The sequence below is a fragment of the Oncorhynchus gorbuscha genome, linkage group LG19 (genome assembly GCF_021184085.1).
Source record: "Oncorhynchus gorbuscha isolate QuinsamMale2020 ecotype Even-year linkage group LG19, OgorEven_v1.0, whole genome shotgun sequence".
Lineage (NCBI taxonomy): Eukaryota > Metazoa > Chordata > Actinopteri > Salmoniformes > Salmonidae > Oncorhynchus > Oncorhynchus gorbuscha.
In genome coordinates this window covers 52,572,902-52,589,052 of record NC_060191.1, presented here as the reverse complement: position 1 = coordinate 52,589,052, position 16,151 = coordinate 52,572,902, and the positions used below count along the sequence as shown (strand labels likewise).

Sequence of the window (16,151 nt, the reverse complement as noted above, 5' to 3'; positions counted from 1 at the left end):
CTCTTACTTTTGGTTATTTGAAAATGAAATAATCTCCAAAAATATCGGTATTTTTTTAGAACAAGCGTTGGTTATAATTACTGTTTAATCCACCAGAAAAAAACATACAAATTATTACACCAAATTATTATGGTTAAACTCAAATATACAAATTTATTTAAAAAATAATAATTTTGAAAAAATAGAAAGGTAGAAACTTTGTAATTTATATCTAGGCAGAGTTGCAAAGAATCCATATCTCAGACTGGCCAATAACAATAAAATATTATGATGGGCAAGAGAACAGACACTGGACAGAGGAACTCTGCCTAGAAGGCCAGCATCCCAGAGTCGCATCTTCACTGTTGACATTGAGACTGGTGTTTTGCGGGTACTATTTAATGAAGCTGCCAGTTGAGGACTTGTGAGACGTCTGTTTCTCAAACTAGACACACTAATGTACTTGTCCTCTTGCTCAGTTGTGCACCGGGGCCTCCCACTCTTTCTATTCTGGTTAAAGCCAGTTTGGGCTGTTCTGTGAAGGGAGTAGTACACAGCATTGTATGAGATCTTCAGTTCCTTGGCAGTTTCTTGCATGGAATAGCCTTCATTTCTCTGAACAAGAATAGACTGACGAGTTTCAGAAGAAAGTCATGTTTCTGACCATTTTGAGACTGTAATGGAATGTTGATGCTCCAGATACTCAACTAGTCTAAAGATGGGCAGTTTTATTGCTTCTTTAATCAGAACAACAGTCTTCAGCTGTACTAACATAATTGCAAAAGGTTTTTCTAATGAACAATTAGCCTTTTTAAAATGATAAACTTAGATTAGCTAACACAACGTGTCATTGGAACACAGGAGTAAATGGGCCTCTGTATGCTTATGTAGATATTCCATAAGAAATCAGCCGTTTCCAGCTACAATAGTCATTTACAACATGAAGAATGTCTACACTGTATTTCTGATCAATTTGATGTTATTTTAATGGACAAAAAATGTGCTTCTCTTTCAAAAACAAGGACATTTCTAAGTGACCCTAAACTTTTGAACGGTAGTGTATGTCAACTAAGCTTAAATAATTCTTCTCACGTACCTAACTGATTACATTTAAACTAGGCTTACAGTGGGTCCTTTGTTGAAAGTGTATGTAAATGAATTCATTTCAGTTTGTTATTCTCGTTTATTGCATCTGCCTGTATTTCTGGACAGAGTATAGTCTATGAACTTTACTATGTCTAAGCCTCATTTTGTGTGTGTGCAATGGGACACATGATTTATACAGCTATGGAATTCATCATGAGATGAAACTAAATGAATCCTACTGTAGTAAATGTAAATCAGATTATAGAATTGTATGATTCGCCCCCTGAAAAAAGCATTAAGGTTTTTAATCCCATAAAAACAATCACCACTGCACTGTATAAAGTATTGTCGTTATGGTACAGTATTGTAAAATATTTTTTTATAACTAAACCAAGACAGACCACAGCCTGCCTTTTCCAATCGGAACAAATGAGTAAAATTGGGCAGTACAGGCAAGGAGGTGGGCAGAGCCAAGCATGAGCTTGTGAGATCCTATTGGCGTGATCTAGCAGCATCTGCATATTTCCGCTGGGGAACACCTCCTCTGCGAAATGCGCGTGTGCAATAACTCAATTCGCATTTGCTCTCCATCCTAACAAAGCAATTAAAAATAAATCAATTTAGTTCCATCTTCTCCCACTGCCAGGCAGTGGGCTTCCTCTCACTATCATATTTGGTAGTGAGTGGAAACGCCAAGCGAATGCGTCACATTTATACATCTGGTGAAATATCTGTCATATTGTTCAATCTCTTGTATTGGAGTGTACAGTTTTGTCAGTTTCATTTTCTCTTCCTGCTACCTCATCAGTCGAGCAGAGCAGATGAGTGACTCACAACCTGCAGGTTTCCATAGCAACCCCAGTCCTTCTCCACTTTGACTAGCTTTATTAACCGCCTGAGAGCGTTAAACTTTCCCCTCAACAGTCAGATGGAAACATTACACTGGGGAGCGCCTTTATCAAAACCCATGAAGATGTTGACGAATACAGTACTGCCTCCACGTGTGTGTGTGTGTGTGTGTGTGTGTGTGTGTGTGTGTGTGTGTGTGTGTGTGTGTGTGTGTGGCTCAGTTGTCTGGGTGGGGGCTGCTCAGTGACCCCAGAGACACTCAATAACATAACAGTAAGAGGTGAAACAATAGTAATTTCTCTCTTCCCAGTGGCTCCCAGTAGCCTCTCACTTTAGATATAAAACACTACATACAAATCATGACCAAAAGAATGTGGGCCACTGCTTGTCGAACATCTCATTCCAAAATCATGGGCATTAATATGGAGTTGGTCCCCCCCCATTGCTGCTATAACAGCCTCTACTCTCATGGGAAGGCTTTTCACTAGATTTTGGAACATTGCTGAGGGGACTTGCTCCCATTCAGCCACAAGAGCATTCGTGGGGTTGGGCACTATGTTGGGCGATTAGGCATGGCTCGCAGTCGTCGTTCCAATTCATCCCAAAGGTGTTCGATGGGGTTGAGGTCAGTGCTCTGTGCAGGCCAGTCAAGTTCTTCCACACCAATCTCAAAATACAGTTTTCTTTTTTTTCTCCCCAATTTCATGGTATCCAATTGGTAGTTAGTCTTGTCTTATCGCTGCAATTCCCGTACAGACTCGGGAGAGGCAAAGGCCAAGAGCCGTGCGTTCTCCGAAACACGACCCAACCAAGGCGCACTGCTTCTTGACACAATGCCCACTTAAGTTGAAAGCCGCACCAATGTGTCGGAGAAACACTGTACACCTCGTGACCGTGTCAGCCTGCACTGTGCCCCGCCCGCCATAGTAGTCGCTAGTGTGCGATGGGATAAGGACATCGCTCTCTGCCAAACCCTCCCCTAATCCAGATGGTTCTGGGCCAATTATGCGCAGCCCCGTGGGCCCCCCTTTCGCGGCCAACTGCGACAGCCTGGACTCGAACCCAGAATCTCTAGGGGCACAGCTAGCACTGCGATGCAGTGCCTTAGACCACTGCGCCACTCGGGAGGCCCTGAAATACAATTTCTGTATGGACCTCGCTTTGTGCACAGGGGTATTGTAAGGGGAAGGGTCATGGTGAAACAACAGCAAAGGGCCTTCCCCAAACTGTTGCCACAAAGTTGGAATCATAGAATCGTCTAGAATGTCATTGTATGCTGTAGCGTTAAGATTTCCCTTCACTGGAACAAAGGGGCCTAGTATGAACCATGAAAAACAGTCCAGATCATTATTCCTCCTCCAACAAACTTTACAGTTGGCACTACGCATTGGGGCAGGTAGCGTTCTCCTGGCAGCCGCCAACCCCAGATTCATCCGTTGGACTGCCAGATGGTGAAGCGTGATTCATCACTCTAGAGAACGCCATTCCACTGCTCCAGAGTCCAATGGTGTCAAGCTTTACACCACTCCAAGCGTGTGTGGCTGCTCGGTTATGGAAACCCATTTCATGAAGCTCCAGACGAGCAGTTATTGTGCCGATGTTGCTTCCAGAGGCAGTTTGGAACTCGGTATTGAGTGTTGCAACCGAGTACACGATTTCTATGCGCTTCAGCACTCGGCGATCCCGTTCTATGAGCTTGCGTGGCCTACCACTTCACGGCTGAGCTGTTGTTGCTCCTAGACGTTTCCACTTAATGGCAGAAATTTTACTGACTGACTTGTTAGAAAGGTGGCATCCTATGACGTTGCTATGTTGAAAGTAACTGAGCTCTTCAGTAAGGCCATTCTACTGCCAATGCATGGCTGTGTGCTCGATTTTTAATACATCTGTCGGTATCAGATGTGCCTGAAAGAGTCTATTTGAAGGGGTGTCCATACGTGTGTGTGTGTGTGTGTGTATATATATATATATATATATATATATATATATATATTAGTGTCTTAAAGCTTTTGGCCTAATTGCATACAGCACTGTAGCAAATGCATTAGCTTAACATGTGAGTGTCTAGTGTGACGCTTCAGAGGCTTATGGCATGAAATTCTTCTCTTAGAGATGATGTGTGGGCATCAATTCATCACACCAGCCCATGATTTCTAATACAGGTTTCATAAATGGCATGCAGAATTGCGTAGGCTGCCCTAGTTTTCCTAGAATCCCATGTAGGCCAGAGCTGTCAAAGTCAGATCAGAGCTGTTTTTGTCTCCTTGCAGCAGAAATGGAGAACTTCCTTCAAGTGGTGAACAATATTTCTTATAGCTACCTCTACTGTACATTGCAGGATGATGGTTTTACTATGGCTAGTCTGTCATGACTGACAGGTAAGTGGGGTAAAGATAATGTCCCAAATTATCCCTATATAGTGCACTACTTTTTTATTTTACCTGGGCCCATATGTAGGGAATAGGGTGCCATTTGGGACATACAAAATGTAAGGCATTGGCTAACATGTCAGGAAACATCTGTGTCCTCGTTAAATCATATAGCTTTGCCATGTTATCGATATTTAATGGATAAATTAATGGATGTACCTTGTCATGTTGCCATAAGGCAGTGCTGAGTGTATCTGCAACGCAACAATGTGAAGCACAGGGTGCCCTTATCTGAGAACAAACATTCTCCATTCTGAACAATCATCAAGGTCAGGCATGTTACATTTGATCATAGAATAAATGCAATGCAGTCGCCTACAGAGCTTTTGAAGGAGGAACAGAAAGTTGGACCACATTCTGATGGGTGACAGATTGCCAGACTATACTGAATGGCAAAAATAGTCTGTACATGCAAACTGTTGTATTACTTTGTTCATCTTCAAAATCATGGAGCCTATCCCTGGAGAGATTCAGGACAGCTTTGGGACTGTTTTTTTGTGTGTGTCATCATGCTGTCCTCTTTTATTAGATACATATTTGTTGTAATAATTGTGGCAAAGAAGGGGGCCGAGTGATACATGGCAGATACGTGAGGGCAGAACTAATAAACGGGCTCTGCCCTCTCACTAAGGGTTGGCCAGATAAGGAACTACAAAGCACAACATGTCTGACCCAAAAGAGAGAGAGAAACTACAATCCACAGAAGCAAGGGGAACGCTTGCAAGGTGGGGCCGAACCTCGTATATAAGGGGTCAAGCCACACCAGGAAGAAAGGAGAGCATGGAGCTGTGGACCTGTGAAACATTGAAAAGAGAAAGTGATAATATATCTGCTGGATTTACTGTGTATGACTTGGACTGTCTGGACTTACCTGTTGTCTGTTTTGGACCCTGATCTATCGAGAACCTGATTTGTGTACCGAACCCTGCTATCCTCGAACACGCCTGCGTCCCGGAACGGTCCAGGAAGGAGAAACAAACATTCAGGTGCTGTCCTGTTGGAAATAACTCTCTCTGGTGTGATTTTGTGTCGGTTTCCCACTTAATTTGTGTACAAACTCTCCTAATCTTGAAGTGAATTGTCACATAATGTTTGATAGGAGATCCTACAGCAAGGCTACAGCCGCCATTGGAAGGATGAAGTGAGAGTACAGTGGAATATAGTAGATCTGTAGGTCTGGTTTGGCCTGAGTTTGGAGTGTGACTGGTGTGACTGTTTGAGGTTGTGGACAGGTGTCTTTTATACTGATAACAAGTTCAAACAGGTGCCATTAATACAGGTAACGAGTGGAGGACAGAGGAGCCTCTTACAGAAGTTACAAGTCTGAGAGCCAGAAATCTTGCTTGTTTGTAGGTGACCAAATACTTATTTTCCACCATAATTTGCAAATAAATTCATAAAAAAGCCTACAATGTGATTTTCTGGATTTTTTTCCCCTCATTTTGTCTGTCATAGTTGAAGTGTACCTATGATGACAATTACAGGCCTCTCTCATGTTTTTAAGTGGGAGATCTTGCACAATTGGTGGCTGACTAAATACTTTTTTGCCCCACTGTATCTTCTATAGTCATCATTACAGCTTCTGATTGGAGAAGAGGAAAACTCCTGCTTTACTACCTCAGTATTGGTTGGCTGGGGAGTTTTTGTAATGCTGAGGTGTAGAACCGAGGTACTTTGAGTGCACAATGCACATACTGTAGCACTCCAGGACCAGCGTTGGTTGGTTACCACTGCACTGTGTTTGCCCAATATCCTACCAGATGTGAGTTCAGCTCCCAGTGTTGCCTTTCATGAGGGCGAGTTATGGAAAGATTTGGAAGGCTGGTTGGAGGTGTTTTGTTTTGCTCTGTCAGAGCATTCCTTTTATTTGTTGACTGTATATAAAGAGCTTTATTAGGGATGATGGATCATGGGTGCTGTCACAACACTCCCCATGGGGGCTGCCACAACACTCTCTTCACAACAACACTCATCATGAAGGGTTTGTTTCTGCCTTTCAGGACCATTCCAAACACAGTCATACAAGTCCCAGTGCTTTACTCTGCCTGCAGTATGGATGGATTCCATATTGTTTAAAAAATATATATTTTCAATTTTACCTGTTTGAATGAAACAATTTTAACGTGTAAGAAGTGGGTATTTACTGAATGCCTTTCTTACTGTAGACTTATTAACCATTAATTTGTTAAAGGTGTGAAATGATTCTAGAGAGAACCAGCTGCAGCTAAGAGTGGGTTAATGTCTGGAAGCTTCCCAGCTAAGTCTCTCTGTCTCTCTTGACTGTTTCAGTATGATGGAGGCTGGCTGTGGGGTTGCCGCGGTGAACGGGAATGCTGCCTCAGGACCACAGGGAAAACCAGGAAGTGGTGACGTCTTTGAGGGGTGAGCTACTCTCTCGCGCGCCACACTGAACCGGTGCTATGTCAGCTGACCAGGATTCTGCAGATATCACACCCATAAATATAAAGAAGCCGTGTTGAGGGTGTGTGTGTGAGTGATTGTACGGGCATGTGTTATGTGTGTGTGAGAGATTGACAGGGAGGAAGAGAGCGATAGCGAGAGGAATTCTAGAAGACATTAGAGATGGCTATACTATATCATCCCATTGTAAAGGGTTGTGATGACACACATGATATCTTCTCAATCAACTGTAAATATTCTGCAAAACAACCAGGCCTAGATAGGATAGGATGCCTCTAATTTAATCACAGATCTCCAGCAGATGAGATGAGCTCATTCTTTCAGTGCCAGTGTCCTTGTCCTTATTATCAGCAGATCTCATGTCTGAGCCCAGGAAGGATTGAGAAATCTCAAGGATCTACTCTCCTTCATTGAACCTGGGAAAAGTTGGGCTGAAAGGACTTTTCTTCCTCTGCCTAGCACACTGACTCAGATTTCAGCTGCATGGTTTTGTGAGGCAATCCCTGGTGGGCCCAGGATGTGTTTTACTGTATGTAGGCTATACTCCTCTCTGGTGCTTTCTGTACCAGTCAGTAGTCATTTGAGACTGTGTGAAGTTATTTGTTACCACCAGAATAACAAGGATGTAAATACCACAGTTTTCTAGGCCGCTGGTGCAATGTCATGATTTGATTTGATTCGATCCCCAAACATAATGTGAATACATCGGTCTCTCTCGCTGGCTCCCTCTGGTGGAACACATGGACATTTATATTTATTTAAAGTATGTCAAATGTAATATATTTATGGATTCGGATTCTTCCTGTCTCTCAGTCCTTCCCTCCCTCTGCCTCTGTAGGGCCATGTCACTGTGTATTACACCAGATGAAGACAAGAACCAGCCCGATCCATACAAGAGCACTACTCCAACAGATAAGTCCCCACAAGGGAGCACAATGGCCATGGTACAGTCTTTTATCGCTAGAGGAGGTCTGATAAGAGCACTGTAACCTGGGAACAGCAGTCTCTTAACTCTACTACTATGTAGTCTTATAGATACTGCTAGTATGGGTTTGACCATCATGTAATTGGTTTACACTTCAGGAATATTGAGTATCGTGTGTGTTGATTGGCAGGTACGGAATGATGAGCTCACAGAGCTTCCTGTCGAGCCTGAGCCCACCCTGCGTTCCTGCATCAGCACAGCCAGCATGAAGGTCAAAAACGTGAAGAAGTAGGTGCTCCCGTCCCCACGGAAACAGGCTATTATGAGCTGTAAAATGGGCCTCTAAACCAGGGCAGTAAAATAAAGTGCAGTAAATTGATGGGCCGGGCAGAGACCGACTGGTCAACTTGCTATCTCACTCTCTCTATCCACTCTCTCGCTTTCACACTACTATCCCCCCTTCTCTTCTTTCTCTGCTCTCTTCTCTTTCTCTCTTCTCTTTCTCTCTTCTCTTTCTCTCTTCTCTTTCTCTCCTCTCCTTTCTCTCTGCTCTCTCCTTTCTATCTCCTCTTTTTCTTTTTTCCTCTTTCTCTTTCGCTCTCTTTTGCTCTCTTCTTTTGTTCGCTCCTCCTTTCTTTCCTTCGCTCTTTCTCCGCTCTTCTCTTCTCCCCCTTTTCTGTTTTTTTCTTTTTTCATCTTTCCTTCTCTTTCACTCTTTCTCACTCTCCGCTCTTTCTCTCTCTCCTCTTTCTCTTCTCTTTTGCTTTTTCTCTCCTTTCTCCTCTCTCGCTCCTTCTCTCCTCTTTTTCTCTGCTCTTTTCTCTCCTCCCCTCTTTCTCTGTTATTTCCTTTCTCTCTTTCTTCTTTCCTTCTCTCTCCTTTCTCTCTCCTTTCTCTCTTCTTTCTCTCATTTTTCGCTCTTTCTCTCTTCTCTTCTCTCGTGCTATTTCTTTGCTCTTTTTCTCTTTTCTCCTTTCCTTCTCTACTTTCTCTCCTTCTCTCCTTCTCACTCTCTTTGCTCTTTTTCTTCTCTCCTTCTTTCCTCTTTCTTTTTTCTCTTTCTTTCTTTTTCTTCTCTCCTTCTTTCCTCTTTCTTTTTCTCTCTGCTCTTTCTTTTTCTCTCTGCTCTTTCTTTTTCTCTCTGCTCTTTTTCTCTCTGCTCTTCTCTTCTTTTTCTCCTCTTTCTCTCCTTCTCTCTCTTTCGCTCTCTCTGCACCTCAGTGTATCAGCCAGTAGAATACTGATGAGGTGATGCTGCTGTATTACAGGCTGACATTCCCCAGAGGTCATTTTCCCAGGCTGGCTGAGTGTGCCCACTTCCACTATGAGACCGTTGACTTTGGCACTGTGCAGGTGAGACCCGGCCCAGAACTGAACACTCATGCATTCAATGGAGAACAGAAGTCATTTGTTGCTGGTAGTTTGGTAATTGTGTCCTTGGCTCAAGTTCATGTGTAGCTCAGTGGACATCATGGTGAATTGTTCCACAAAATACCTAATTTCCTTAATGGAACCAAGCCATTGCATCAGCAGTTTGTTCTAATTATTTTAGGTCATCCTGCCCCACCCCCATTCCAATTTACCATATTTGGAAAAAGTACAGATGGAATTTAAATTCTCATTCATTATGTACTTAAAGGGAAGCGTTGGAATTTTGGCATGCTTGCAGATACCCAGAGACTTCCAGTCATTGCACTAACGCTAGTAAGCATTGGCTTGCAAAAATAAACTTCCTTCATGCTGGACACAGTGACATAAAAATGTTATCCACTAATTCATCTGACCCTGGGGAAGTAGATAAAGGGCCTCATTGCCAAAATCCCTAAGTATCCCTTTAATTTGTAAATACAATTGAATAAGCGATACAGCAGTCAGCAACATGGAATCCATGTGTGTGTTAATCCACTAAGTAGCATTCATTCCTCTCTGATCCGCTCAGCCCAGGATAAACCTGTAATCCTCAGTACTAGTTGGATTAAAGTGATGATATCAACCAGAGAATTAGGGGTTTTCTGGGCAGACAGCGTTACTGTGGGAGCATCCACAGCCGGTCAGTACTACTGTAGTACAGAGCGTGAACTGTGGCAGCTTTCAACTTCCAGGAGGTGGCAGGAGAGAGGAGTTATGTGCATCACTGGAGAATGTAAGAGAACATTTAATTGTTTAAGATGTTGCTTTGTTTGCTTAGCTTGCACCTGTGATATCATCCCATAGCCTCATCAGGTGGTCATTTTAGGATGGCCCTAAGGGTAATTTTTGCTGACACTTTAATTGAAGTTTCATCGCCATTACAGTCAGCACAGATTTCAGATGGTTGAGGGTTATTTTTATTTTTTATTTTTTTGTGTGTGCCTGTGGTGATAATTGGAATCAGTCAAGCGGAAGTGGTTACTCACTCATTTGTGAAAGTGGCTGTTTATTGCCTGCATAATTCCTATGTAATTTTGTTGGCTTGCTTGCAGAGAGCAGTAGTCATCTACTCATTCGAAAACTGATGCTTTTACCACAGTTTCTAAACCCAGAGGCCCAGCATTGCGAGACTTATGGGAAGAAATAGGAAGCAGACACAGCAGACCAGACCGGGGTTTGTAGTTAGAAAAGTAAAAACTTACTCTGAAGTTGGTCATTTTTTCACAATCTAAAGGCACAACCTAGATTTGAGCCAAAATCTTAGTAGCTGAACATGTTATTACTCCAACCTAGTGAAAGTGACATACTAACACGTTTTCATTTTTGTAAAAAAAAAAACGTCTTTTTTTTAAAGTGCCTTTTTATTTGAAGGCATGCACATGCGCAGTTCAGCGCGAGATGACTGTTAGACCTGATTTACATATTTATGCGCATGACTTTAGCTAGCCAACCTCGTGGTCACGTCCACTCCCCTCCGGCGTTTGTCGCCGGTTTACTAACCACCGGTCCTGGCATCAATCATTACGCGCACCTGCGCTTCATCATGAGGCACACCTGGACTCCATTACCTCACTCATTACCTCCCCTTTATCTGGCACTCCCTTAGGTTCTTTCCCCAGGCATTATTATTTATGTGTTTCATGTCAGTACGCTACTCCTATATTGTATCTTTCTTTTGGTGTATTAAATTTACCACCTGCTTCTCAACTCCCAGCGTCTACTTTACAGAATACTGTCTCACAAAATGGAAGCAGCAGAAAACCAGAACATCTCCTAGACGATTTACGAGCAGGGATACCTACTTCGTCAACACCACGACCAGCTGGTGCAACTGGGGACGGCTATGGAAGAGGTTCTTTGCCGTGTTCAACGTCTTGAACATACCCGAGAAGCGTTGCCTTCAACTAGCGGAGGATACTCTACCATCAGTCGAGCCATCACACCAGCCCATTCAGTAACCCGCCTAGGCAAGCGACGCCTGTTTGTCCTTCCCGGCTAATATGACGGCACCCCATCTAAATGCCGTGGCATCCTACTACAGTGCTCCCTCTATTTCGCACCAGATGAGAGCCCCCACCATCGAGAGGTCCATGGTTTCCAAGGTTATTTCTCTGCTGACTGGGCGGGCGTTAGAATGGGCCACGGCCGTCTGGATTCATATGAGGGGTTCATGGCTCTGTTCATAGTTATCTTCGATCATCCACCGGAGTACAGAGAGGGGAGTGAGCGCCTACTCCAACTATGGCAGGAGGACCAGACTGCTGCTGAGTACACGCTCACCTTCCAGACAGTAGCAGCATCCAGCGGATGGAATGAGCCGGGCCTTCATACGCTATTCAGAAGAGTACTGTGAGAGAAGGTCCAGACGGGACTGACCTGTCGCGACGACAACATCTCCTTGGACTCACTCCTCGAGATGGCCATCCTTCTGGATAACTTACTTCGGGAGCGTCGTCACTCATCGCTTCTCTCCCTCCCTGGCTGTTACACTGTGGTAGAAAGGGCAAAGAGATAGAGGCGAGAGGAAAGAGAGCTGGAGGACCTGCTTTCCTGTCCCCTGTGGTTGCACATTGGTTGAGTGTGATGTGGTTGTCCTTCAGCCCAACATCCCAGAGGTATACCAGGACCTGCGGGAGATATTTTCTAAAACCCACGCCACCGGTCCCCCTCCTCATCGCCCCTGGGACTGTGCCATCGACCTGCCTGCAGGCACTGTGCCCCTTTGTAGATGCCTCTACCCTCTGTCGGTGGCTGAAACCAAGGCCATCGAGGAGTACATCCATGAGTCGCTCAACAAGGTTTCATCCGTACGTCCACTTCTCCTGCGTCTGCAGGCTTCTTCTTCATGGCCAAGAACGATGCAGGGTTACGTCCATGTATTGATTACAGAGGAGTGAGTGAGATCACCACCAAGTACCGTTACCCTCCCGTTGGTGCCGGCAGCCATCGAACAGCTCCACGGGGCGTGGTTCTTTACCAAATTGGACCTGTGGAGTGCATACAATCTCATCCACATCCGGGAGGGGGATGAATGGAAGGCAGCTTTTAGCACGATGTCTAGTCACTACGAGTACTTTGTGATGCCATTTGACTTAGACAATTCTCTGTCGGTGTTCTAGGCATTCATCAATGAGGTGTTCTCGGACATGTTCGGAGGCCAGGTTGTTGTGTATATTGATAACAATCAGGTCTACTCGGCTACCTTGAAGGATCACATCGCTCACATCCAAGTAGTCCTGGAACGCCTCCTGACTAACCAACTGTTTGTTTGTCAAGGATGAGAAGTGCCAGTTTCATCGGGAGGCTGTCTCCTTTCTAGGCTACCAAATCAGCCCGCAAGGAGTGAAGATGGACGTCAAGAAGGTAGATGCTGTGAGGTCATGCCCAGTCCCCAACCACCATAAAGGGGTTACAATGGTTTTTGCGGTTTGCCAACTTCTACTGCCGTTTCATCAGGAACTTTAGCTCCATTGCCACTCCTCTCACCTCAATGGTGGTTGACTCCACACTGACCTATCGCCCAGGTTTAAAGAACGCCAATGCCCAGTCCTGTCTTTACGATTTGGGAGAGGGTCCTGTCCAGAATGCACCCATAATCCCTTCCTGTTGAGTCGTAGCCCCCGTGATCTGGGACGTAGATGTGGACATTCATCAGGCTCTGGAGGGGGAGCCCGCACCCACTACCTGTCCTCCTGAGCCCATCTAAGTTCCCACAGGGATATGGTATCGGCTGCCGACCTGAGCGCACACAGCTGTTGTCGCTGAACATCCAGGTATTTATCGCACTACTCAATCTATCTCTGAGAAATATTGGTGGCTCCCTTGGCGTGTCAAATCCAGTTCCGTATGTGCTCAAACCAAATCACCCCCCTGGCATGCTCCTGCAGGGAAACTCCTTCTCGTGCCTCAGCGTTCTTGGTCTCATCTATCCATTGATTTCAAATCAAATTTTAGGGTTCTGCTGTTTCCTGAAGTCCATGATCATCTCCTTTGTTTTGTTGACGTTGAGTGAGGGGTTATTTTCCTGACGCCACACTCCAAGGGCTCTCACCTCCTCCCTGTAGGCTCTCGTCATTGTTGGTAATCAGGCCTGCCACTGCAGTGTTGTCTGCAAACTTGATGATTGAGTTGGAAGCGAGCATGGCCACGCAGTCATGGGTGAACAGGGAGTACAGGAGAGGGCTGACAACGCACCCTTGTGGGGCCCCCAGTGTTGAGGATCAGTGGGGTGGAGATGTTGTTTCCTACCTTCACCACCTGGGGATGGCCCGTCAAAGTCCAGGACCCAGTTGCACAGGGCGGGGTCAAGACCCAGGGTATCGAGCTTAATAACGAGTTTGGAGGGTACTATGGTGTTAAATGCTGAGCTGTCATCAATGAACAGCATTCTTACATAGGTATTCCTCTTGTCCAGATGAGATAGGGCAGTGTGATGGCGATTGCATCGTCAGTGGACCTTTTGGGGCAGTAAGCAAATTGGAGTTGGTCTAGGGTGGAGGTGATATGGTCCTTGACTAGTCTCTCAAAGCACTACATGATGACAGAAGTGAGTGCAATGGGGCGATAGTCATTTATATCAGTTACCTTAGCTTTCTTGGGAACAGGAACAATGGTTGCCATCTTGACCCATGTGGGGACAACAGAATGGGATAGGGATTGCTTGAATATGTCCGTAAACACACCAGCCAGCTGGTCTGCACATGCTCTGAGGACGCGGCTAGGGATGCCGTCTGGGCCGACAGCCTTGCGAGGTTTGAAAACATTTAAATGTTTTACTCACATTGGCCATGGAAGAGGAGAGCCCACAGGCTTTGGTAGCAGGCCGTGGCAGTGGCACTTTTGTCCTCAAAGTGCGCAAAGAAGTTTGTTTTAATTTGTCTAGGAGCAAGACATCGGTGTCCGTGACGTGGCTGGTTTTCTTTTTGTAATCAGTGATTGACTGTAGACGCTGCCACATACGTCTCGTGTTTGTGCCGTTGATTTGCGACTACTTTGTCTCTAATCCGATTGGTCAGACCAGCTTTCTATTAACCTGAGCACGGGCGTTTCCTGTTTTAGTTTCTGTCTATAGGCTGGGAGCAGCAAAATGGAGTCCTGGTCAGATTTGCCGAAGGCGGGGGAGGGCTTTGTATGCATTGCGGAAATTCGAGTAGCAATGATCCAGAAAGCTACCAGCTCTTGTTGCGCATTCGATATGCTGATAGAATTTAGGAAGTATGGTTCTTAGGTTAGCTTTGTTAAAATCCCCAGCTACCTAAATGCAGCCACAGGATGTATGGTTTCCAGTATACATAGAGTCCAGTGAAGTTCTTTCAGGTCTGACGAGGGATCTGCTTGGGGGGATATTGTCACACGGCTGTGACAATAATCGAAAATAATTATCAGGTGAACAAAAGGACTTGAGTTCCTGTATGTTGTTGTGATTACACCATGAGTTGTTAATCATAAGTCATACACCCCCGCCCTTACCAGAGAGATGTTTGTTTCTGTCAGTGCGATGCGTGAAGAAACCGTGTGGCTGTACCGACTCTGACAACATATCCTGAGTGAGCCATGTTTTCGTGAATCACAGAATGTTACAATCTCTGATGTCTCTCTGGCTGGCAACTTGTGCCCTAATTTCGTCCACCTTGTTATCTAGAGATTGGACGTTGGCGAGTAATATGCTCAGAAGCGGTGGATGGTGTGCTCGCCTTCTGAGTCTGACCACTAGGCCGCTCCATCTGCCTCTCCTGCGGCGACCGCGTTGTTTTGGGTCAGCCTCTGGGATAAGATCGTATGTCCAGGGTGGAGGTCCGAACAAAGGATCCGCTTCGGGTAAGACGTATTCCTGGTTGTAATGATGGTAAGTTGTCATCGCTTTTATAGCCTATAGTTCTTCCCGGCTGTATGTAAAAACAATTGAGATATTCTGGGCTAACAATGTAAGAAATAATACATAAAAAACAACCGTACATAGTTTTCAAAGTACCTGAAGCGTTGCGACCATCTCTGTCAGCGCCATCTTGTGTGGTTGTGGATAGATTTTCCAAATCATGTTGTTTCATCCCCTTCATCCATTCTGGTCTTCCTACTACTCTCTAAATCGCTGAGGCAGTATTCCATCAGGTCTTCCGGCATTATGGCCTTCCGGAGGACATCATTTCCGACTGTGGCCCCCAATTCACATCACGAGTATGGAGATCCTTTATGGAGAAGCTCGGGGTCACGGTCAGCCTCCACTTCCAGGTATAGCCCTCAGTCTAACGGGCAGGTGGAGAGGATGAACCAGGAGCTGGGGAAGTTCCTGAGGAGTTACTGCCAGGACCTGCAGGGAGAGAGGGCCCAGAATTCGTTAAGTCACTCCTCCACCGGGCTGACTCCGTTCGTTCCAGTGTGTTCTGGGTTTTCAGCTTACCCTGGCTCTGTGGACCTCGGGCTAGATCAAAACCTCTGCAGTGGATAATTGGTTCAGCCCCGCAGAAGAAGTGTGGAGCGAGACTCATCTGAGACTCCAGTGCACCGTTCACCGTCAGAAGGAGCAGGCAGACTACCACCGCAGTGGTCTGGAGGATCTCACTTTTTCATGTTTTCCTTCTCAGGCTGGTGGTTCCTGGTCCCTTGGCTGATGCCGGCCCCACGGCACGCCTCGGCCCCCCTCCTGGACGTTGAGGACGGTCCCGCCTATGCCGTCAGATCCCTACTGGACTCCCGAAGTCATTGGGGTCGGCTCCAGCAACTAGTGAACTGGGAGGGGTACGGCCCAGAGGAGCGGTATTGAGTTACGGTGGAGGACATTCTGGATCCCAACATAATCTGGGATTTCATCTTTGCCGTCCGGCCTGCTACTCATCCTCGGGGCCGTCCCTCTGTGCCTGTCGTCCTGCAGCTGGAGCCGGATTACTAACGACCAGTCCTGGCAACCAGCATTACGTGCACCTTGCATTGTTCCATGTTCTTTGTTATATTAAACTTACCACCTGCTTCTCGACTCCCAGCGTCTACGTTACAGTTGCCATGACATCGCCAACAAGCGTGATCTGGGATTTTTATTGGGGAAGCAGTTTCTACAT

The 16,151-nt window shown here is 45.6% G+C and overlaps 1 protein-coding gene across 3 annotated transcripts in view; it reads left to right on the top strand.

The window, feature by feature from the left end:
* Positions 1-16,151, top strand: part of LOC124005975 (rho GTPase-activating protein 32-like) — a 39,868-nt gene that overhangs the window by 6,927 nt on the left and 16,790 nt on the right. For all 3 annotated transcript variants that reach the window (XM_046315622.1, XM_046315621.1, XM_046315624.1), the window contains exons 2-5: positions 6,633-6,725; positions 7,603-7,708; positions 7,880-7,977; positions 8,958-9,042. In XM_046315622.1, coding sequence (XP_046171578.1) covers positions 6,634-6,725; positions 7,603-7,708; positions 7,880-7,977; positions 8,958-9,042 — 381 coding nt within the window. In that variant the 5' untranslated portion in view covers position 6,633. The remainder of the gene's footprint in view (positions 1-6,632; positions 6,726-7,602; positions 7,709-7,879; positions 7,978-8,957; positions 9,043-16,151) is intronic.